The sequence below is a fragment of the Perna viridis genome, chromosome 2, assembly GCF_037379345.1.
Source record: "Perna viridis isolate PV_CMFRI_1.1 ecotype Kerala chromosome 2, ASM3737934v1, whole genome shotgun sequence".
Lineage (NCBI taxonomy): Eukaryota > Metazoa > Mollusca > Bivalvia > Mytilida > Mytilidae > Perna > Perna viridis.
Window position 1 is genome coordinate 18,432,519 of NC_142446.1, and position 26,675 is coordinate 18,459,193.

The 26,675-nt window shown below is 31.3% G+C and overlaps 1 protein-coding gene across 1 annotated transcript in view; it reads right to left on the reverse strand.

The window, feature by feature from the left end:
- Window positions 1-4,567: 4,567 nt before the first annotated feature.
- Window positions 4,568-26,675, reverse strand: part of LOC148623907 (son of sevenless homolog 2-like) — a 41,162-nt gene continuing 19,054 nt past the window's right edge. Inside the window, exons 12-24 of the mRNA XM_088566211.1 lie at window positions 24,386-24,509; window positions 22,071-22,154; window positions 21,144-21,356; window positions 20,001-20,126; window positions 18,829-18,985; window positions 18,158-18,259; window positions 16,402-16,557; window positions 15,500-15,682; window positions 13,672-13,789; window positions 11,830-12,002; window positions 10,713-10,829; window positions 9,547-9,778; window positions 4,568-7,742 (exon numbers count right to left, since the gene is read on the reverse strand). Of these exons, the coding sequence (XP_088422337.1) occupies window positions 7,330-7,742; window positions 9,547-9,778; window positions 10,713-10,829; window positions 11,830-12,002; window positions 13,672-13,789; window positions 15,500-15,682; window positions 16,402-16,557; window positions 18,158-18,259; window positions 18,829-18,985; window positions 20,001-20,126; window positions 21,144-21,356; window positions 22,071-22,154; window positions 24,386-24,509 (2,198 nt within the window). The 3' untranslated portion in view covers window positions 4,568-7,329. The remainder of the gene's footprint in view (window positions 7,743-9,546; window positions 9,779-10,712; window positions 10,830-11,829; window positions 12,003-13,671; window positions 13,790-15,499; window positions 15,683-16,401; window positions 16,558-18,157; window positions 18,260-18,828; window positions 18,986-20,000; window positions 20,127-21,143; window positions 21,357-22,070; window positions 22,155-24,385; window positions 24,510-26,675) is intronic.

Here is a 26,675-nt window from a genome sequence, read left to right on the forward strand (position 1 = left end):
TACAATCATCGTACCATTAGCATAATGATTTTGGAAGCCTTATTTTCCAAGCTTTGCAACGGTATGCAACTTTAAGATGTCATTTGTCCTGTGAATTCACAGTGAAACTTTGAAAACTATTTTTTTAACATGAGAAGTATTTTATTGTTAATGATAAACATGTAGTGCTTTTATGGAAAATAATGAATGACAGAAATGGTTCAATGGTAGCATGCAATGTCTTATTTTTTTTAATTTTTGCTTATGTGCTAAGGGAAAAGGTATTTTTAGTTCACCTGGTCCAAAGGGCTATATGAGCTATTGCCATCACTTGGCATCCGCCATTGTCGTCAATTATTATATCTTTTCTCCTCTGATACTACTTGACCAATTAGAACCAAACTTAGTATGAATGTTTCTTATGGTTATTTGCAGAGAACTGATGTTGGGTTATTTGATTTATAGAATCAGACAAAAAGGTTTTGCCTATATCTCTAGAACTGTATGATGAAGCAAAATTCTGTCGGGGTAAAGCGTTCTGCGTGATGAGATTTATCTTTGGTCTAATGCTTAGCCATGTTGAAATTAATGCCCTTTTTCAATGTTTTTTGGCTATTTTTAATGATATTACTTTCAAAAATTGTTTCCTCAGAAACTACTGGACAGAATTTAATGTAAGTTGATATGATTGTTCCTTAGATACGAGTGTTAGGAAAAAATATGGCTGCTTTTTCAAGAAACAGAATATTGCTTATCAAGCCATTTGAGGGTTTCAGGGTCTTAAGAGCGGCTCAGCCTCTAGTTGCATCAATAAGGTCATATATTTGAGTGAACATTCCTATATTTTATTTTCAAACTATTGTAAAATACACGACCAGTACTTATACCAGTATTTTATTAATTTGTACCATTTTTAAATTAAAGTTCAGAAGTGGCTACTGGTTGGAACGTTAAGATCACAGATTGTCAACATGGAGTATGGCATTCTATTTAAATCAGATTCTTTGATCTTGATCTTTTAACTTTTATAATGGATTGGGTTCTAGTTGTTCCTAAGGTCTAATTTATTTCAAAAGAAAAATACATGTAGATGATTACCGGTATTGTTCAATTAGGCACAAACATCAAAACAGATGAGAGATATACAGCAAGTTGAAAAGAACCAATTCATATTTCAATACAAATCTTGGTAGGCTACTAAGTAGTTTAAATAGCTCTCTAGGTAGAAATCTGACCTACATAATACCAATGTGTCCTACTTAACTACCTATGTGATCTTTTGGATACTGCCTTTTAAGTTTGAATAGCTGTCTATTATGAAAATGGAACTGGTCCTTTTCAACTAGCTGTAACTGTTCAAGTAAATTGTAAAGAGTCATTTCTAGCTTCAACTAAGTCAAGGTTGTTATGTCAAAGGTGATTATTTTGGAGTTAAAGGGGTATGAAGTTGGTTCATGCCAAAAATAAAATTTTCATTTTTGGTCTGATGTTGAAGTTATTTCTTGGGGATTTCAGATATTTCTTAATTACTATTTTCAAGTTTTAAGGAGGGGTCAAAGAGGGCCACATCCCCGAAAAATTACTTTCCATCACTTGGCGTCCGTCCTTGATTAGCAATTTTTTTTAACTCTTCTCTTCTGAAACTACTGGACTAATGACAGCCAAACTTGGTATAAATGTTCCTTGGGGTATTCTGCACAGAACTGATGTGGGGATTTTTGGTCTGTCGAAAAACATGGCTGCTGCTACTAAAGTAGAACAAAGGGGTCAGACAGAAGTTTTTCCCACATATCTTCAAAAACTGTTAAGTTGAGCCAAATTCTGATGAGTAAAAGTGTTCAGCATGATAAGATCCATCTTTGATCTGTTATACCATTTTGGAGTTATTGCCCTTTATTGCAACCTTGTAGCTCACCTGGCCTAAATGCTGTGTGAGCTATTGTTATCACTTTGTGTTTGGTTTTCGTCCATCATCGTCATCATTTTTTCAAACATCTTCTCCTCTGAAACTGCTTGACCAATTGGAATAAAACTTGGCATGATTGTTCCTAAGGGTATCCTGCCCAAATTGATCATTTAAAATCTTTAAAATGTTTAAAAACATGTCTGCTGTTACTAAAAATAGAACATAGGGGTCAAAATACAATTTTTTGCAACTAGTTGAATTTATCAAAATTCTAGCAAAATTCAGACATGGGATCAGAAGACGAACCTATGGTCTCACTAACCACTTCTAACATTTCCATTACTTCACATGTTAATAAAGTAATTTTCAAAGTTTCACTGTGAATTCCCAGGACAAATGACATCTGAAAGTTGCATACTGTTTCAAAGCTTGGAAAATAAGGCTTCCAAAATCATTATGCTAATGGTATGATGATTGTAGAAATTCTTCACAAAATTTACTTGAATAAATAATACTGAAAATCTACATTTTTACCTTTTCTGCTAACTGACAGCATGGAGGCAGATTACTCACACATGTAAACAATATTCATACACTTTTGTATTAATTACATATATGATATTTTGAGTTGACTGGCAGTATTGAATTTTTTTTGTTAGGCAACCATTTTCAAAATGGCTACCAACTTGAGGCCATTTTTTACCAGTTGCTGGAATTCCAATGATTTTTTGTTTCTTAGAAAACATGGTATTGTGGTTGAATGGTGATGACCAAAAGACCCAGTGAGATAACAAGGGCATAGGGGGTTCCTGCCAAAATTTTTTCCAGAGGAAACTAAAAACAATCTGAAGCATTTCCAACATTTTACAGTGCCTTAGGTACTCAGTTGAACTTACATCATTTATCAATAGATGCTCTTTTTCAGCAATATTTTGTCAAATATGGTTACAAAGCATGATACCTTTACTTACTTAATTACATGTGCATGGTTTGCCTGTGAGCAATTCAGGCTCTTCGAGAGCCTTTTGTTTTCTACTTATATTATTATTTCTTTCAAAAATGATCAAAACTGACACTACTTGACCAATAAAAACCAAACTTGGTGTAAATGTTCCTTAAGGCAATCTGCATATAACTGATGTGTTGATTTTTGATCTGTCGAAAAACATGGCTGCAGTAACAAAAAATTTAAACTAGGGGTTAGACAAGTTTTTCTCATGTATCTCCAAGAAAATATCAGATAACCAAAGAAAACATTTTGGATTGAGGAAAAAGGAAACAAATATAAAAATATCAATGTTCCAACAATTAGACAACTGCCAAATTTTGTGGATTCTGTCAAGTGACTATATTCGTGGGTATCAATTTTATCGGTTTAAACAAATGTTAAGTGTTACATAGTTTTAAAAATCAATTAGGAGGGTACCATTTTACGTGCTTTTCAATTCACCGCAAAAATAATGAAAATAAGTACACTGCGAAAATTAATGTTTACTCTGACAGTTAACTTTACTGTAATTGCCCTTGAAAGGTGAATCAAAGTGCTGATAGCACTGGCAGTTTTTGATTTCAAAGATTATATGATAAAATTGTGATCATACATTGCATTTTAAATTCTATTAAGAACTGTACTTTTTTAATATGTAAAACTGAAAGTCAATCTATACTAATGATTCAACTTCACACACATTTACAAATTTTGTTCCATTTCACCTTTTCCCCAATTTTAAATCTATCAAAAAGTTAATGTGCTTTTACATTCAAAAGCTATATTAACAGAGTATTTATCCTACATAACAATTATACTTAAATAAAACCAATATCAGCTTAAGAAAATAAATTCCTTAACACAACTTAACACTTTTATTAATTTGAATTTTCCTGCCAATTTTACTAGGTTGAAATCACAGCTCTTCACTATCTGTATATAGACGGTAAAATATTATTGACAGGATGGATAATTTAACTTGTATATTTTACACACCCCAAAATAACCTGCCATATGGTATATAACTCTAGTAAAAGCAAAGGAATACCTGATTTTGTTCCACAATATTCTATACCACAATGGTAAGACTACAAAAGATTTTGGACTTGACTTTTCTTAAATAAGGGGGCAGAAACATACCTTTTCCTGATGTCCAGACAATAACTTGACTTTTAGTGAATGAACCTCTTTGAAGGTTATTGTTTCTTGCCCCTTTATCACACTTTATTCTTAATTGGCTCAAGTCACAACCCCAGTCCTTTTGTGGTATGGCACCTTGTAGTAAAATTTATATGAGATCCATTCACTTATACTCAAGTTATTATACAGACTAAGAAACATCAACAATTTTTTCTGCCAGTAAGGACTTTGCATTCCCATGCAATAATCTCAGAATGCTTGTATTTCTTTTTTTTTCAAACATGATTAATTATGTCAAAATGACCAATCACAAAAGTTAAAACAGTCTACCAATTTCAAATCTGCATAATTAAGCTGTTTTAATACTTGGATTTAACATTTTCATATATTTCCACTATCATAGAGCTGACACTTACCTTAAGTGAAGATAAGGTTTAGATAGAAAACATAATAAATTAATGCACAACATTACATCTATTAACATGGTAATGATGTCAACCACCAAAGTTGAGCCAAGAGAAAAATCAATACAACAAACAAGTCTGACAATAGTATTGATGTTGTGAAGAACTTTTATTGATATGAAACAATCACATAAGGCAGTCTCCAGAACATTTAACACTGCTCACAATACTATGGCATTGCACTGGATATCACATCATGTACCAAATAACATCTAATATACTGCCAAGTAAAATCAAATAGGCTCACATTTGAACAGCTTATGACATTCTTTTAAAAATCTATAGCAAATTAAAGCTATTTTGCTAAAAATAACATTCATTAACTTGGATTTTCATGTCTATATTATGTATATGATTGGCACTGAGTATGAAATTGCTATTCAAATGCTTACATTACTGACGAATAAAAGACATACTTTGGTACATGCTTATACTTGCTGTCACTCAGTCAAATAAAGTAACAAAAACCAGCTGTGAAAGCGTCCACATCAAAAAACCACTGACCAATTATAAACTTCTGTATCAAATAAATACCTACAAAAATGTATAAAGGAAGTATGAAAATAAACATAGAAAACATTGAAGACGCAAAGTTCTGGAAATAAAAGCCAGCAAGATAAAGAAACGTAACACACAGTTGTAATTTAAATGGCAGCACAAGAATGTAGATTAAATAAAAAGATAACAAATACACAAAACTATTAACCTTGTTGTCTAATCAAAAATTTAAGAAAAGATTTCCATGGTACAGTGTCTCAACACAGAACCATTCCTTTTAGACCATCAAAATGTCCTAGATAATAGATTACCAAAGTCCAATCTTAATATAGCTCTATTCCATTTCTGGTTTATTTTGCACCAGCTCTTAAGATAATAAAAGTATTTGTTTTTCAATAAAAGAGCATTTGGCCAAGTTCAATGGCATTAGTACAAACAATAACTGGTAGGAATGAGATGTCTTGAACTCAAAACATAAAACTTCATAATGTAATTAAAATATGTCTGCCAAAAAAATTGACAAAATAAGGGAGGTATTCTAGCTTTGGATGTATTCATTTTGTGCTTTTTTTCTTCCCATTTCTTTTCAAATACTTTACTAAAGGCTAAAAGTACAACCACTTACCAACACCCTTCAGATATTCAAAAGGAATTTAAGATACTGTTTTGCACAATCATAACCAGAATTGAAATAAAATCTGATTCTTTTTTACAGCATTACTGCAAGCTTAAAAAATCTGAAATTTCTACAGAACATTCACTGTGGTCTCCAAATGTACGAAAAACTACAAAAATTGTAATACCAGCACAAGTTGTAAAATCTTCAGAAGAATCCTGACACTAACAGCAGTATAACAATATTTACACAGAAGCTGATCAGTCTCTTAAAAATTCAACAAAATAAACAACAAAGATTTAAAAGCACTTTAAAAATCATATCACATGTTTTATCATAGAATAAAAATCTTTGGCAATAATATTTGGCCATTTCTTGACGTGGACACGCTGGTTATTCAAAGGAAATATGGTATCATATGAATATAGTTTCACCTGAACTGATTCATGTAACATACAATAATAAAATTTGTGACCTTCTAAATATCACATTTATAAATGTACAATAGAGAATAATTGCAAATCCTGTCAGCAATGATTAACTAGAAATAAAAGATCAAGTAAAAATACAGGTGTGTTGTCTAAACAGTTCTATTCCCAAAACAAAAGCTATAGAAAACACGGGAATATTTCCTATTCCTTCAAAAAGTTTGAAAAATCATCACCAAAAATATTGGAGAAAAAATCAGAATCAGTTATTGAACAAAATTGACAAGGCTTCTAGAACATTGGTCTTGATACAAGAACATTAAAAAATATCTGAAATATCCTCTTCAAATTCAGACTTTGTTAATGACAGTTGTCTAAGTATGAATAACTTTGGAAGACATTTGAACAGTGTTTTACTAAGGTCTGGTTTGGTACCACATTTTCTTTGATAATAATACAATATCATGTCTTCATTTAACATTCATCTTTAACAAAATTTGAAACTAATATCACAATAATACTTTTCTATAGTAACATATAGATTTCTCGTTAATAGTACTCATAATCTTTAAATATCATTTCAGAAAGAAACAACTGGAATTTTTAATGTCAAGAGGCAGTTAAATTGCCATTACGAAAAAAAACCCCAAAAAACAAAAAATAAAAACAAACACCTATGCCTAAAAATTTTAGTGGAACTGGCAATCACTAAAACCTCCCCCGCTTAGTCAAATCAGTGCCCCCTTTTCAAATTTCTGGATAAGTATCTGTTTATTATAAATGGAATGAAATTAAAACAAATTCCAGGAAATTCAATCTTGAAAACATTTTATGTTATTAAGAACCATTTAAATTTTTTTATCATGAGTACACCAATGAAGAAGTTTATATGTTACTATAAATCCACATAACACTAGAGGTAAAAGAAAACATGATACTGTAATAGTGTGACAAAAGTACAACCCTTTCATTGACTACTATATGTTTGCCATTATTTCACTTGTGTACAACAAAATCCCATCCCTGATAAAATTCCATCACACACACACACACAAGTGTATATTGCATTTCTGTGTTGCTAAATAAGCAACGTCTGATTATCAAATCACTAGTTAAAGTAGCACTAGCTTATTTGGGTCAACACACTGGAATACATCACAAGAAACTGTATCAATTGATACATTAAGCCAATGACTATGCAGCACAGCTGTCTTTGACTCAAATCACCAGATGCCATTCTTTGGTAAATTCATCATCACATGAACTTAAATTTTCATTCTTTTAAAGGATAAAATTAACAACACAATTTTCTAGCTACTCTGTTGTCTAATATGTTTATAAGTCTTTGGCGGCAGTTTGGGAGTTATTGTCAATGGGATAGAATCATCTCCATTTAAATTGATTGGTAATGATGGTCGTGATTCTCTGTCATTACACCGTGGTAATGTTGCATGTAAGTTCTGAGAATGACCAGATGAATGTCTTGTTGGCTGTTGTGATACACAACGTGGAAGTGTGCCAATCATTGAATTACTACGTGGAGGAACACGAGGGGGCATCCCCCGAGGAGGGATTTCAGGAGCATTGTCTAATCTAGATAATCCTTCTTCATTTTCACGATGAGTTTTCCTACGAGGGGGTAATGGTGGGGGCTCTAACGGTTGATCATTGGGGGATTCTGTCTGTGATAATTCAGAATTGTGCACTGGATTTGTACTGCTATCTGAAATTATATAATTATAAGTACGTTCTTAAAAAAAATGTTGACAGTGTGATGACATATTTATTTTTGGTATACTTAATAAACATCTGATATCACAATAGTAATATTCAAACAAATAAGGCCCCTTAAAGTAAGTAAAACATGGAAATTTAAAAATTTTCAGTTACCTTTGTTCTCAATCCAATAAGTTATTGTTCTTATTCATATTTATGTAATATACATGTATTACTTTTGTAGCTTATGTTCAAAATGAAGCCACAATGTGTTGATGAAACACTGATTTTAGTGATATACCTGTATGAAGGACATAGGATATATGTATTCAAAACATAATTCTTTTATCCTTGAATCTACTGTTTTATATCTAACAAAATATTAATTTTGATAAAAATGCAGCCTATACTTTAGAATTAACAATATCAACTGTAAAACTCTAAATTTTCATGAGTAATTAAACATTGCATTGAAACAACAATGTCAATTTTGTAATTTGAAAATATATAAATAATTATGCCTAGATTGTCATTTTTATAAACATTAAACTATTCCAACAATTTTATCAATAGGACCAATCTAAAAATTTTCACCAAATAACAAGGCTAGTAACTTTTCTCTGCACAAAGTAATACATTATTGTAAATTTGAAGTTCAGACTTTGACAAAGCCAAAAAAAAACAGTGCCCTACAAATGATGCTTCCTAAATAATATCTTTCATGTCGATTTAAAATTAAGGCTTTTAATCCTGATATTTTTTCTATGAAATACTGTCAAACCTGCTCTAAAGTTCTCATCATTAAACAAGAGGCTCTTAGGAGCCTGAATCCCTCACCTGGTTAAATTTTTGCCTTTCAAATGCAATAACTCAAACAAGGAGTTGTCCTACAATTTTGACTCACAAAGAATTTGGTAGGACTTATCATTTCATCAATTGAAAGTTTCCTTCTATCTATTATAGTTTTCAAGACACTGGCTGAAAACTAAAAATAATGTCATTTTTCAACTTTCAATGGCAGTTACTCTTACATGGACAACTTTGACCCCTGGAAACTTTTGCAGGTCTTATAATAAGGATTATTTCAGCCTTGAAAAAAAATAGGCTAAACCTAATGGTTTTGGAGATATATGAGAAAAAGTTCTGAAAAACCCCTTTGTTCTATTTTTAGTAACAGCAGCCATGTTTTTCCTTGGATCTAAAATCCCTACATCAGTACTATTTCACCACAGATAGATCTCATGATGTTTAACACTTTTACCCATGTCAGAATTCGACTTAACCTAATGGTTTTGGAGAAACATGCGAAAAACTACTGTCTGACCCCAATGTTCCATTTTTAGTAACGGTGGCCATGTTTTGTGATGGATAAAAAATCTCCACACCAATTTTATGCAGGATACCCCAGAAATATTCATACCATGTTTGGTTTCAATTAGTCAAGTAGTGTCAGTGGAGAATAATTTTGAAAAAAATTTCCACTATGACGATGGACACCAAGGGATGGCAATAGCTCACATGGCCTTAGGCAAGGTGAGCTAAAAAAAAGAAAAAAAACCAAAACACTTGATCAGGTGATCTTCTTTTCCTGACAATCAGACTTAAACCTTATTTTAAAGATTATCCATCATAACTCTTTTCTATTGTATCTGGATGAACTTCATACATGTAGAATGTATACAGGTTTTGACTACATACCAAAACAAAATATTTACTTTAATTCAAGTTCACTAAAATGGGTTTATGTAGTCTGAATGAAAAAAACTTCATTAATGTATCATAAAAGAGCCCCAATGGTTACTTGTCATTACCTTGGCCGATTGTGACAGGTTCGAACACATTGTCTCCATTGTGAGGAGGTGAAAGTGGTGTGGTAGGAGTAGATGGTGTGGTATTATGTGGTGATGATGACTCAGCTTCTCTTTCATCTTCACTTCGCATTGAACCAAATGGTAATGGAAATGGTCCATGTTTAGGTCCTAAATGTTTTGCTGTAATGGGTCTGATTCCAGGTGATTTTAATGGAAAATCTGTTTTTCTTCCCTGAAATATAATACAGGTATTGAGGGAAATAGGTATTCTTGTGAGTAAGTAACATGTGATCAATCTATAACAGTACACTATTGTATGAGCATATTCAATGCTGCTTAATTTATGGAACACCATATTATTATATTTGTTCCTTTAAAAAATCATGTGTAAAATTTTTAACAAATTACTCCAAAGACCTTGTTCGTTCTGTTACCTGGTCAACAAACAATCAGTTTTTTCTACTGTAGACTGGATTGTTTTCATATGTCATGTTTTTATTTTTATCTGAATTGCATGGCTAATTAAAATTCAGACGTAATGTTCTCTGGGTTTATCCTTGAACAATGTTAAAATCTGATATACAAATAGTATGAGAAGAGAATGATTATAAAGGTATATAGTGGTACAGTATGATTAAACAATAGTCAACTATTTCAAATGGGAAAAATTAGTACCTCTCATTACCAACTACCTAAGGTAAAAGTAATACACACAATAGCCTAAACACCCCCCTTTTTTTGGGGGGGAAATTTTTTGTTGATATAATGCCAAATTTTGGCAAAAATGATCAAATGATAGCTTAGCCCCCTTTTCTCTAGAACCAAACTTCAAAATATCTGGATCTGCCCCTGTAGTTGAAGTACACAAGACATGTAGAAGTCTGATCTATCACATGATCATAACAATAAGTAAACAACACATTTTTTTGGTTTTAATGATCAACTCATCATATCAATGATGAAGTATACAAGACACTCATAAGTCTGTACCATCAAACTGCATTATACACTTTCCAACATAATGTAGACAGAATAGTAACATATTCCAGGTGTATTTCTACAAAAAGGTAACATTTAGGATATATTGAAACTAATCATACTAACATCATTTTAAGAGAAACAAATTGCTTACAAAAATTTCACTCCTTATCAGTTCATCAACTTACAAATTTGGGAGCTCTTTGGCAGTTTCTTGGTTCTATCTCTAAAGATTTAGCATACAGGTAATCATTGAATTCCTTCTCTGTCATCTCTCCTAATGGATTTAAACTTTCCAAATACTCCTGAAAGAGAAGTGTAAAGTTAAGTCATCTAATAAAACTAGATTTTAGGTAGATCTTGTTTGCATTTTGTAATCCTGTGCAACTAGTATATTTGAAATGCTTTATCTGTAAGATATCCGATTTAAAAAGAAAAGTAGTAATTTGGACATAGTATTTTGATATAGATAGGAACCCACTGCACTGTTCAGAAATTCCCTGTTGTATTGTTTGCTTTCCTTCATTTCAATGTTGTTTTACTGAACTCTACAAATATCTGAAGTAAACTTACAATGTATGGACCAATCTCCTGCACGGAAGGTATATTCACTATTTCAAAGCTTTACACCTCACCCACACTCAGTGTTAAAACCCACCCCTTTATGCAAATTAGTACAGTACAGAAGACAATGCTTCGCAGTAATGAGTAGTGCTCATGCCCTATGAATTTTTTCACATCTGGTATAGTAGAGCCTATCAGCTAGCAGAGTGTAAAGTAGTGGCTATAGGTCTGCGCAGGAGATTGGATATAGACAATATCCTAGATATTTTATCTGCTTAATTTGAATGAAAAATTCGAAATGGCTTAGAAATCCAGATTCAAAACTTCAATGATATACATGTAATTGGCCTCATCAAAAATAAACATAAAAGGAGGAGTAGCCTCTAGTGTTCTACCTTTGTTGAAAAATATACACAAAATTGCTTTGATGAAACAATCAGGAAAAGGATGTTACGTTTCACACAGGTGTACAAGTTATCTGTATACATCAGCAAGCTTATATGAGAACAAACAGGAAGGCTGGCCTTCAATATAAAGTTTCAGTTCTAGGTGTGATGCTGATAGTTCATAGTATATTTACAAAGAAATTTTTAATAAAATGAGATTAATACAAAGAATTTTTTAGTCTTGTTTGCAAACATTGAATACCTAGAAATCTGTAGTCACCAAACTACTAAAGTATTGAAAAAAAAATAGAACATTAGATATGAAAATTTATATTTTTAATTTTAATACATTTACCCTAATATCTTGCTGAGATGTCAGACAGTATGGTTGATTCTGATATTGTTGAATTTCTCCTGTTATCTCCGCCACTTTTCGTCGTTTGCTGAAGTTAATCAGCCCAGGTGGTCGATTTAATAAAAAGTCTGAATTTCCTTCCTCAATTTTCAAAATATTTGTCAAGTACATGCCTAAAGAAAAAAATGTAGAAATATTTATTACATGTTTAAAAATAGTACAAATTCCTTCAAATGCACAAGTAAGCAAGAAGATGTTCAAACAAGACAAGTCTAAAAAAACTAATCACTGTGAAGCTGCACACCAAATCATACCAAGAAAGGTTTCCAAGATTACGCCCATGAAAAATTACACATTTGCTATTAAACATGAAGTGGATCTGGTTTCCCCAGTTTACACAACCAAAGTGCACTAAACTTTGACAGATGACTATACTCGGCATCACTTCAAGCCCATGTTTGATTTAATCATAATTTTCTTCAGCCGTTCTTTATCGAGGAAGTGTTGACTTTCTTTTTATTTGTTATGCATTTATCAGTTCACAACAGCCAAACATCAGTATTTATGATTGATATACACAATCAAAAAGAATTTTATAATTCCTCACAATAAATTCTATTGTAAGTCTGCCATTTTTGTTACAAAAGGCTGATTGTTGATATAAACATACCAGTAATTTCTCATAAATTTGAAAATAAACAATTATTTAGTTGGAACAATAACATTCAGAAGAATTTTTGACACAAAATATGGCGGTAAATCTTAGTTTTCATGAAATTACAAACAACTAAAAATCATCTCGGTAACATCATGGCCAATTTGACAATGTAAACATTGTGATCTGGATTAAAAATGTCATCAGATTTGAACAATTCAAATTTTACTGAAAAGCCATTTAGTGAAATGAATGAGCAAGTTATTTAACACATTTTAAAAATCAGTTGGTATCAATAAAACTGTAGACCAATTTTTATATCAAATTTTAAATATATTTTATAGATGTGATGCCAAGTAAAGTAACCAAAAAGATGTGTGGCCAAGCCAATATTCTCTTCAGAAACAATATGATGCTTCATACTAAGTTAAAAAAATAAATCCAATATATGGTTCATCAATTTTAGCTGATGAGAATATATTTTATACTGCGACCATTCCATCTGAGCAGTAAAAATGCATTGTCTATATATTAACAAGTGATATACGGTCACTGACTGAATAAAACTTTCTTTTGTGATCTCATAAACATTACATTTGATCTGGAGTTGCCAGGATGTCGCCTGCTTGGAATAAAAAAAAAATTGTTCTCCTTGCTTAAAACATAATTTTTCTTTTAAAATTTTGCTGCAGTATAAAGAAAGTAACAGTGCACTTACTTGACAAAAAAATTTATATACTAATTTGGCTCTCATGGTTCGAAGCATCATCCACTTATCATTTTTTTTTATGTTAATTCAGTGCACTATTATCATCTATACATTAGTGCATTTAAATTCAGAGAGTTGTCCATTAAACTGGAAGTGGACAGCAACTGAGGTGAAAGTCTTGAACATGGTGTAACTCATTTTGCAGAATCGGGTGCCTAATTTTAAATCATTCCAATGTACATATCTAAATGCTTCTGACATCTAAAAGGTTAGGCCTTAAAAAGATGTACACTGACCATGCATTTCTGAAAAGTGTGTACCGGTCTCAAGTTTGATGTTGTTTCTCTATCAACCCTAAATTATTGAGATTCATGGCAATACTGGACTTTACTCTACCCTGTCTACTTTAATAAACATAAATGCTCAGCAAACTTTGCCAATTTAAACAATCTATAGCCTAATTAACACTTTCACTCACCAAGAAAAGGAACACAAGGAGGATTTATAGACCTTAATTTTTCCATGTACTTTCGAAAGTGATCCGAGTTCAGTTGACGAGCTTCTTCAAAATCTTTCATCAACTTACTTGGAACTGCCTGAAAAACATACAATTATTTGTTTTATATTTAGAATGAAATACATTAAAAGTTTTTAAATATCTGTTTAAAATGCCTATATGTACAAATGTCCATATAAACATGAGAATCACCAATATTTTTAGTTAGTCCAATGTCAACATTGTTTATTTTGTATAATTTGTGTTCAGATTTTCTGAAGTAAAGATTTGTACTGTTAGTGCACTCTATTAATGTAAATTAAGTTTAAAAGATAAGTAAACGTTCCATAGGGTTTTTTACAGTAATACACTGGAACCAATTTGAATTGTATTTGTTTTACAGCATGAACCATACTGCTATACAGATAATAAAACCTGTTTCAACCAATAGAATCATACCTTAATTGTACATAAACTGCTCTTATACAAGCAACATAAGACAAAATAGGTGTTGAAGAAAAACAAATGTCCAAGCTGTAAATGTGAAACCCTGAACAGAAGGTTTCAGGGTTTGATATTTACAGCATTTCATAGGGTGTGACATAATACCTCACCACTTCATGTGGTGGGGTATAAATAGTCAGCAAGAATAGAGAAATCAAGATTTTCAAGGAAAACTTACATTGATTCTGAACCTGTAACTTATCACTTACATACAAAAAAATCATCTCAATATGAGAAGAAAAATATAAAAAAAGTGTTATTATTATGAAGTTGACCATCAAAGTCCAAGACATATATATTTATTTTGTCTGAAAAACTTGTGTTACGGTAAGACTGACGGACTATATTCCTATGGTCCCTAAAGGCAATGCCAATAGGGAATAAAATCTTTAATCCATGAGATATAATAATATACCAAAAGTAATCTCAATGTCTGTTGTTATATAGAAACAAGAGGCTCCCAGGAGCCTGAATCGCACACCTACTTAATTTTTTGCCTTTCAAGGCCAATAACTGTAACAAGGAGTTATCCAACAATTTTGACTCAAAGAGGACTTTGGTAGGACATACCATAAGGATCATTTCATCAATTGAAAGTTTCTATTTTTTATTATTATACTTTTCAAGATATTGGCTGAAAACTGCTAAAAAATTTTTTTTTTTTGCCCTTCAAGGGCAATAACCAACAAGTTTGATCTCCACACACTTTTGTAGGCCTTGTCATAGGGATCATTTCATAGTTTTCAAGATATTGACTGAAAACTGTAAAAACAAACAAAATTTTTCACTTTTCAAGAGCATTAATCCTGACATGGAGTCATCTGACAACTTCAACCAAATGCAGACATTTATAGGTCTGATAATGAGGATCATTTCGACATTTGATAAAATTCAGCTAAACCTAACAGTTTTGGAGATATATAAAAAAACTACTGAAGCAGCTTGATATGACCATAGAGGTTGAGCCAAAAACAGTTTGGGCAATTATAAGCTTGACAATCATGCTTAATACTGTCTCATAATCAGGATTATGATTAAATTTTCAACACAGCATAAATTTCTGAAAAGAATGACTAAGATAAGAACAATTTGAATAAGAAATTAGAAATAACAAATAAGCCATTTAAACAAAGTTTAAGAAAATACTTATTTCTAACATTTTATAACCAAAGTCCTAAATTGTTCGGTTTATAATCCCTTAAATCAATAAAACCTTTGTAAAATTGTGGTAACAATTTGACAATGTTTTAGATATCCATACACTTATATTTAAGTTACATACATGAATTTCTATGACTCAACTTACTTCAAAAGTTTTCTCCAGCCTATGAACAGGAGCAGAATTTATTGCACTAACCACTTCTAGAACACCATTGAAATTGTTCAAGTCTTGAAATATTAACATAATTTCTATAATTCTATGTACAATTGCCACTCTTTCTTCCAAATTTTCAGCTTCAATAATAAACTTTTCCATGTGAAATGTGAACTAAAATATAAATAAAAATGATGAATAGTCTACAAATAGAAATACACATGGTTTATAGATAAATGCTTGGTATATTATTTTATGAGACAATGCAACTATGATCATCTTGAACATACAGAGAGTTTATTCTCTGTAATTACATATTAATAAACTGTTGTGCAGCACTACCATTTACAAAAAAAAAATACACTAGATTTTTCAAGATCATTTTCAAATAAATATAACTTCTATGGAATGATTTAGTTTACATCTCATTAGCTCATATTTCAAATTTTTAAGGCTGTGACGAATAACCCATCAGGTGAATCACATTCCATTAATACTAAAATTAACTCACAGTCCTATTGTTAATGCAATAGCTTACATTAGCTTATCAGTCTACAGGTAAGCTGAACATTCTTTTATAAAGATAAATAATTCTGGTTCCTAGCCAAACAATCATCATTTTGTCTTCCAGAATAATTGGTAGAGATATAGTAACATCTGGGTAATGTTGGCTTTTTTCTAGCTTGTTTTGTAATTCTTGTATACGTACATTTTGTTCATAATTATATATAATTAAATCAAATAAATATAATTAATTTGGAATATTCTGAATGAATAAATTGATGATAAAAACCTCCTGTATCTAAGGAACAACTAGACTATCAAAGATGTCTTTAACTATAACAGAAATGTTTACTTCTTTTGAGTCTTCACTAAATACTTATGATACTTACATTATTCGTAAAGCTGATCATTTTGAGAAGATTGGGAGCAGTTTTATTTTTATTTTCCTTCATCCATGCACAGCCTACCAATTCTGACGGCTGAACAGCTCTATATAGATCAAATTCTAGTAGAGTAATCTGACGAGCTATTTCTATTGGATGAAGCTGAAATACAAAAAAAAAAAAATCAACATGGACATCTCACCTGGTATACACGAATGACAACTTATTCATTATTTCAATAATGTAGCTCCTTTGACATACATCAGAAGAACATATTAGTACTGGATATACTTTGCTATTTCAATGTTCTTCAGTTTTGAGTACTTTTTGCATGTAATTTATTTTTGGACATTGAACTTCATAAGTATTTGGTTCTAATGCTGCTGATAAGAGATTACACTAGCCAATACTTCCAATGACAATATATATCATACTATTGTGATGTCTACAATAGATAGAAAAAAATCTCAACCATTTCGACTCCTATTAGCAATGCAGGTGATAAATGTTGCAAGTATTAAACTAACATTGTTCTCAATTAAATATTAGGCTATTTATACTCATTATGGGTGCTTTCTCAACCAAGGGTAATATGCAAGATTTCATAAAACCCCTGCTTTGCATCTGTGTTAAAGTTCAATTCACCTCAATATTATTTATGTCATTTAGGCTTCTTCCCTATTAAAAATGTAGTTAAAGAGCTGTTTACTTATTCTGACTTGGTTGCTTAGACCATATATTATAAATTTTGTAAGGAAAAATTAAAATATAGATATAGGGCATGTAAAGAATGTTAGTGGACTTGTATAAATATAACCTATGGTATGTTATACAAAAAAAAGCAGAAAATACTATTACCAAAAGCCTAAAAATAAAAAAAAAATAAAAAAATATAAATAATCAGAAAATGTGGGTTGCTGCTACCCCCTTATTATTAAATAATCATTCATTCATTTATTTCCTCTAAATATAGAGATACAATGACATAAACAATTCAGTTAAATAATATTAACAAATGCATAGTGCATAAAAGAAAAAAAGAAATCACAAATCAAAAGGGACGAAAAATCAAACTGTACATATCAAATGCAAATTATAGAAATATACAAAAAGTCATAATGTGGGTAATTGTAGATAGTTTGAGAAATATTAATCTTTCCCTGCATTAACATTCACCCTAGTGTTCAGAAGTTTATTATAATGACCCAAACATTGAACAATGTGCCCATGACATAACCTATTAAAATCGAATAAATCAAAGTCTTCCTAAGAATACTTCAAAAAGCTGGTCCTTATGATATTCATTAAGTTTGGTGAAAATGTGAAGCCCCAAAATAAATCTTGTAGAGGTAGTATTGTGGGACAGTTACAAGTCGCATGTGGGCATCTGATTTAAATACCTCTCAAGGAAGAAATCTACCCCAGATTATACCAATTTGTCCTACTTCATTACCACAGAACATCTGTGCGATCATTTGAAAACTGTCTTCCAAGTTTAAATAGCTGTCAATTTCCTGGTCAATTATGACAATTTTTTTTTAACTGACATCTATTCATTTCGTTTCCTGATCAGCAATTGTTGTACAAAACATCCTCATCATTAGATATGTTAACACCAAATTTTACAGAAAATACAGTCAATAAATGAAACAATAATGCTATCACATACATGTAAGAAATCATAATATTATGACAACTTATTATGAATTAAAAAGAATATACTATACATGTGACATGATTCTACAATAGTTGTACAACTTACTGTCATAAGATTGAATTCTTCCTTCTTTCTAGTAATGTGCCACTCCAATGGAGGTGGCTGCTTCTGAAGAGTTAACTCTCTCTCTGTACTCATACTCTCAAACTATCAAAACAAAAAGTGAAACCAAACAATAATTTCAGTTAGCATGTCTAACATACTGTAAACACATTAATTTTCATGGGTGATCCAATTTTCATAATTTGGTGTACAGAAATGCATAAAAAAATAGCACTAGTGCAATTGATTTTTTAACTATATAATGAATAAATATGAAATTTGATATCTGCGAATATCGCCACTTGACAGAACCAGTGAAAATTAGTGACCACAAAATTTACAGTATCCCCTTAAGTCACATATACTCTTAATATTTTTGGTATATTCATTAAATTGTTTATAAGGAGTTGTGAATACAAATTGGGAATTCCATAACAGAGTCAATGGCCAGTTCATATTACACAAAAATAAAACAAAACTTCATTCAGATAAAACAAATCTGAATAGCAGAAGCATGATTGCATTACCTGTAAATAATTCCTTGGAAGTATTTTTTTACTTGACACTGTAGAGTGCCTGTATTTTAAGCAGGCTACTAGAACAGCAAATTGTTCATTTTAGCATACCTTTATGGACTATAAATCTCCTCATTACTGACACTGATATGTACTTACCCTTCTGTGTATAACTTTAATGATTGATTCTGCCATTTTCTTCATGGCCTTGCCTTTCACATTACCAAGGAAATCTTTGAGCTTGTGGATAAGAGTAACATCTCTTTCAAAGTCATAGTAATGATGGTCAACCCAGTGTCGTAATACATTAACAACTCTAAAATACATAAAACAGTTGTTTACAGAGAATTATACAGTGTATGTAAATATATAGACAGACTTGATTATCTGACACATATGGGAACCTGCTTACTATACAGAGGGACCTGCTAACCTGATATACATGGGAACCAAAAGTATACTGGGGGACCTGCTTTTCAGATACAAATGGGAACCTGAATCTATACAGAGGGACCTGCTAATCACACATACACATAGAAACCAGAAACTATAAAGAGGGATCTGCTAATCACTTAGATTAAAAGTAGTTTTTTATCCATTATAGATAGGGCAGGTGAGCTAAAAATAAAGTTTTTCAAAAAATTACATTTCTAGCCACTTTGACCCTTTGTTACTCATTAACTGTGAGAAATATTCCAATACTGATTGAAAAATACAGTTAGAAAAATTCATCAAATTCTGACTAGAAATAAAAAAAGCTGATTTTCAGGGTGTGACCCTACTTGGACCACTATGGACTGAAAATGCTAAATGCTATTTAAATTTGTAAAATATTCTTAAAAAAAGAATTTATAAAAAAACAAATTGAAAAATAAATGTCAAAATTGAATGATATATAAACCTTCTACACCAATTTTAAATTAACACCTATTTTACCCCTTTTGGCTACCTTTTTTTCAGAAAAGTAGGGGCCAGTGACCTATTTCAAATTGCAAGCTTCCTCTAGCAGCAAATAACAATCTACCAAAATTTTATGACATTCATTTGATTTAAGGTACATTTTATTTCAATTTCATTTAGATATGCCTTATACTTGAGTTACTGCAAGATAAGATATGCCTTACACTTGAGTTACTGCAAAATATGATATGCCTTACACTTGAGTTACTGCAAAATACGATATGCCTTACACTTGAGTTACTGCAAAATAAGATATGCCTTACACTTGAGTTACTGCAAAATAACTAAGTGTCTACTATAGATGAAGGCATCAGCATATCATTATAGGACCACAAAATTTTGGCCATTGTATAAAAATGAATAGCTCTTACCTAAACTGAACTGGCTTGACATATTCTTTTCGAAATCTTTTCAGCATATCATTTCTGGTTTGTATTTTCATATCTTCATTATCTTTGCTTTCAGCTTGAGTAATGTGGTTCTCAGGAATATTAAACCTAAAAACGAAAGTACAGTTCTGTAATTTTGTAAACAGTAGCATTTATACATAGATACAACAAAATTTATAGCACAGCTAAAGTACATGGTATGCATGCAATATTAATTGAATTCCTCAAAGCTTCCTTACCTTCAAATCCTGCAAATTAAGATTTAAAGTACAAGACATGAAAGTACTTTGCTTGCATATGTAACACAAAGTGTTCATTAAAGTTCCATAGCACATTATCAAATTATTCATTAGCACAAGAGAGTTCGTGTAAAGTTTTGATTCTGCCATTTTAGATATAAAAACATTGTGTGATTAATATATAAAACAGTATTAAAACACAGTTTAGAATTCAGACTTATAAAATATTTCAAATGGGGGATAAATCAAAAATGTTTCAATACCTCTGCTACAGAAAGTCTTTGTAACAATTAACATATATAAGACATGTCAAAGACCTTACATAATCAAATGATATCATAAATATAGACATTATGACATTTTTATATTTTTTCCTTGTTCAGGGCCTTCATTGTTTAGTGTAAACATTTTTTGTGTGCAAAACTCACAACTATCACATTAACAATTTTTTTGTTAACATGACATAACAAAATATGAAATATTTGAAGCATATCAATTAGAAGGCTATATGCAAATAAAAATATTGTTAAAAATCTTAATGTAACTGCATTAATGTTGAATAAGCAGAGAATAAATGAATATAAAGCATTCCTTTTAAATGTTATTTGTCTTATATATAGTCCTGGCAATCAAAATTTATCGCATGTATGTATCTGCGCATGGTTTCATTAAAATTCTGTATTTGTTTTTCCTCAAATCCATCTTTAACTCAAATTTCAACCAATCAGATCACTTAACCAAGGCCTAATCAAACAAATATGATTCTGATGCTTTTTTTTCCACATAAAATCTGCATTAATGAAAAATATCGATCATATAAAATCGACAGACTGACAGTCAAAAGAACTGGCACCATCTGATATATGTTATGATTGAACAGATTTACCTCTCGACCAGAAGATCTAGGAGTTCATGAGGAGTGCAGAATGATCTGTAGGTAGTAAGGAATGTCCGAACAAACTTTGGCTCAGCATACATATGGTATGTTAACCGTTCTATCAACTTAAGTAAAGTTCCACCTTTTATCAATGGACTTTCTGTTGGATTTTGTCTTTTCTCTTCCATCACTATATTGCTATCAGAATCTTTTTGACCAAATCTGTTTCCATGAAAGCAATCATATATACATTATTTACATAAATGATCATGTAACTGCTGAACTAAAACTCTTTTGAGGACGCAAGTTTTTTTTCACACTGACATTGTAAAGCATTACTGACTTGATGAATAAGTTATTTTAATTAAGAATGAAATAAAAAATGATACATTCATCAGGGAATCTAGACTCTCTTTTTCATTTTTAAAATTATGAGTAAAAGTTCCAGTAAGTCTAAATTCTTGTGAGTGAAAACTTGAGACCCCCTTACTAGTTTTAGATAAACTGGAAGTGGTAAGACCCAGAGTTTACCTGATGTCACTTTTACAACTTACTTCTGGTTAACTGACATTAAATAACGAAAATAGTTCCAAAGAAATAGGGGGTTATAAAACAATTAATATTCCGTCTTATTAAGGGTGACAGAATATTGGCCGCTCATTATGGCTTCTTCACTTGACCAATTCAGAGATCAAATTGAGTAAACATTCATTCACAGAAATTACTGTTCGTTGGCATCTTAATTTCTTGGTTCAACTATACCCACTAAAACAACAAAAACCAGAACTCAACAAATCAAAATGAAACGAACGCATTAGTAACTGTCTTCAAATTGTTTACTAGAAGTAGAACAGTATTTCCATAAAATATTTCAAACAATTTAATTTATTGGGTTTTATCCATTACTTATCTGGCTGTACTAATCTTCATCCTTACCTATAGATTTCTGGAGGAGGAAGTTGCAATGGTTGAAGAAGATCTTCTTCTCTTAAAATACTGTCTAATCGCCTTTCTAACATACTACAATGAACAAAGCATATTTTAATTATAAAGTGTTTCAGCTGAATGATAAGTGGGTACCAAGCAAAGCTCCAGAAATGGTAAAAAATGTTGGTCATTGACAGAAGAGTTGATAAAATGTCGGACAGGCATTTTCTAATTTTGGAAACCAAATTTCTTGTTGTCCTATTTCAATACTAGTCTTTTGCTCAAATAGTTAAAGGATTTGTTGCCAAAACATCCAGTCTGATAAAGTCACTTTATTGTTTACTCATATTAGAATTGTTTTGTAAAAGTCAATTATTTAATACCCAGTCATATATTTTAACTAGAAAAACTGTCACAAATGCTCAATAAAATGATACCACTATTCTCCCATATAGAATGCACCTTTTGACTTCCAATATGATTTGGATCTAAATCTAAATAAAAAGCAGCTTGACCTACAAAGCCATGAATACTTGGAGCTTCAAATTCTTTCATACTTTATAGATGATTGACACAGATTGAAGGCAAATATCTCAAACTGGCCAATTTTTATGTTTTAATTTGTAATCTGTACTGGACAAGGAGTAGTTCTTGCTAGCAAATAATTCTTGTTAACTGATTTTTTTCTCTCCTGTGAAACAATTTCATGCCCAAAATTTATGAAAAAAACATCTGACAGGTTGCTGATATTTCGCTCTCTATCATACAACGATTTTCATTGAGGAATCAAATTTTGGTCAGCAGATTGGCTAAAATTGCGTCTGTCTTGGAAACGGTAGATCTATTCTCAGACAAGTGTATATATCAATGATTTCAATTACATGTACCTTCTATTTTTACTGAATTATTTATGAAAAAAGTGCCTAAAATCAAAAATGTGAAATTGAAATTTTATAGAAAACGAAAGGAAGCCTATGACCACGGATACAAAGTCAAGAATATCTTAAAGTTTCATGGCCTTGGATGAAAGTGTGGTTCAGTTGAAGCACAAAAATTGAAGAACCATCTTTGCTTTTTTATGAAAAAGTGCCAATTTAAAAAAACGTGAAATAGAAATTTTATGGAAATGAAAGGGACCCTATTTTGCTGAAAATGTCTTAGTTCATCATTTCTACAATTTTTGTCCAAACATAAATTTCTGACAATAATATGCACATGTGGATAATGCATGAAATGGTGTAAATTCAACAGTTATCATTTCTACAATTTTTATCCAAACATTAATTCCTGACAATATGCACATCTTTGTGTGGTTATATTTCATCCCACAAAGTTTCACATCAATACTGCATGCTGCTTAGAAAATAGTTTGGACAGACAGACATTGTGGGGGTATAAGAATAATTTTTAATGATCATGAAAATTTCATTAAATTCCATTCAGTCATGCAGGAGGAGTAATGGTTAAGTGACGGGTACCCTCTGTATAATGGAAGGAAGTCAGATGGACAATGGACATCCCTATCACTATAATTCCAATCTAATAAGCAAATGCCTTTTTCATGCATTATGATTGGTTGTTCGCCTTTTATGACCTCAACGATGACAGTTTTTACAAGTGTAAATTCAATGTACATATTGTTGCATGTCTACAATCGCTTTGACAAAACAACAAGCCATTAAGAGGCTTAAAACGGTATTATCTGCTTTATTCCATTCCAGCATTGTATATTCCAAACTACAATTTTTGAAAGAATACAGTTATCAGCAGCCTATAAATACTGTGAATATCGAAACTGACAACCATGTCACGTTGTCAGTTAAATGCTGCCATTTGCAATGTCAATTTCAGGTGTCAATTTCACTGAATGAGAAAAAGTATTAACATATTTGGAATAATTAGGGATTTGAATTAAAAGGATTAAACACTTTATTTCAAAATTTATGGTTGTGTAAAATCGAACCATTCACCCCCAAACAGTACGTCAAAGTCCTTCAGACTTTTATTTATTTTGTGAGTAAATGGTCCAATTTCACACACTGATAAATTCTGGAAAAACAGTGTTTAATCCTATAATATACACTCTACTTTGAAAGTGGGGATATAAATATATTCCATTATATTTATTTGAAAGAAGTCAGCATTGTTAGTTCCACGAATATTTCAACAAAATGAAACAGATATCATTTATCAATAAAAAGCTTAGCAGACTGCAGCATGATACGACCACAGTGGTCAAACCCTGAACAGTCAGGGCAAGTGAGGACAAATAATTAGTTTGTGACACACTTAAAAATAAAAATAGGAAATACGCCTTTAAATACCTTCTTGTCTGTAATGATATGAGGGCTGCCATCCAATTACTTTTCTCTTCAGCAGTTTTGGCCATTAATAACACAGTGTGACTTGGATTATCTCTAGCTTGAATTTCAAACCCATGCTTGATGTCTGAAAAATATTATCATGTATACAGTAATTACACTTTTTAATATGCTGTAATATTCACAGCAGTTAACACTTAACAAAAATACAAAATTAAGTTCTTGATTCTATAAAATTTAGAATTTAGTAATCTAACAACATTTTTGAATCCTTTAGTATATTTTATAAAATTTGTTGATAATTTGCAATTCACAATCATTTAATAAATGTAAAATGGCAACTCAATTATTCCTTACAGAAGTTTACATACAACTTTCAAAACAATGATATATCAACTCTGTGTTTTATTTTAAATGTAAATTCAAAATCAAATTTACAATATATATTGTAGAAGGCAACATTCTTCAATTTTTTTTTAATTTGCAACTGATGAAAATATTTATTGCAAATTTGTGTTCTTTTAAATGAATAACAATTATCCATAAATAACTTTATTTTTATATAAGATTCAAGCTTATGGTGGCACTGACTGAACAGTCTTCTACAAAATAGAATTCTTCTTCATTTTGACATATTCTAACAATAATTTAAATGATTTGCAATAACTCGACAGATATTTCCATTTACATGGTGTAAATTAAGAGGTTAAGTAAAGCTATGACACAACTACACCTAAGTATATAATGAAAAAATTCACTGTTGACACTGAGTGCAGCATGATCAGACCACTGTGGTCAAACCTTAAACAGTTGGGGCAAGTGTGGACACAATATTAGTTTTTGACACACTTCAGCATAGGGACTTACAATTCATTATGGACACAGTAAATGGTTTGGACACTATATTACAAAAAGTTTTAAATTCAATTTCAAATTTTCAAAATTGGACCAAAAATAAACTAGAGGATCAAGAGAGCCTGAATCACTCACCTGGTTAACCATTTGCTTATTTGAAAAACTTCAGGATTGAGACAGGCTAAGTTAAAATCAACTAAATTGTCAAATGCAGGAAATGCTTTTAATAGCATTTTCATGACCTGAACCAGAATTTTGCTACAGGCAACAAATTTTTAATTATTTCCAAAAACCTGTCTTCCGACCTCTGAGTTCCATTTTTAGTATAGGCAGCCATATCTATTCACAGATTAAAAATCACAACAGTCATTTTGAGCGCATTATACTAAAGAAATATTATGCTAATTTTCATTCAATGATCTTAAATGGTTTTAGAGAAGAAGATTTTCGAAGTTGTACATGTGAAAAAAAAACAAAAACAAAAAACAACAACAACAACAAAAAACTGTTTCAGGGGCCGTAACTCCTACATCAGTTGACGAATCGTTTTGAAAATACCGGCATATGTCCATCTCATGATGCTGAACAATTTTACCCACAGCAGAATTTGCTAAAAGCAACGGTTTTTGAGTTATTTGCAACAAAACTGCCTTCTGATCACTATGTTCAATTTTTAGTAAAGACGGCCATGTTTTTTTATGAATAAAAAATCCCAACAGTAATTTTGTGTGGGATAACCTAAGGAACATATATGCCAATATTCATTGAATTCTGTGCAATGGATTTTGAGAAGATCTTCTAAGTTGCACATGCAAAAATGAAAAAAAAACTACTGTTTCAGGGGCCGTTATTCCTACATCAGTTGACAAATCGTTTTGACAATTTCAGCTTAGGTCCGTCTCATGATGCTGAACCATATTACCCATGCCAGAAATTAGCTAAAGGCAACAGTTTTTGAGTTATTTGAAAAAAAACTGCCTTCTAACTCCTATGTTCTATTTTTAATAACAGCAGCCATGTTTTTTCATGAATCAATAATACCAACAGTCATTTTGTGTGGGATAACCTAAGGAACATACATGGAAAATTTAACTGAATTCTGTGCAATGGATTTTGAGAAGATTTTCAAAGTTGTACATTCGAAAAATGCAAAAAAAACTGTTTCAGGGTCCGCAACTCCTACATCAGTTGATGAATCGTTTTGACAATTTCGGCATAAGTCCGTCTCATGATGCTGAACCATATTACCCATGCCAAACATTTGCTAAAGGCAACGGTTTTTGAGGTATTTGCAAAAAAACTGCCTTCTGACCCCTATGTTCTATTTTCATGTTTTTGTTTTTTCATGGATCAAAAATCCCAACGGTCATTTTCTGCAGAACACCCTCAGGATTGATTGATTGATTGATTGTTGGGGTTTAACGTCCGAGCAGCAATA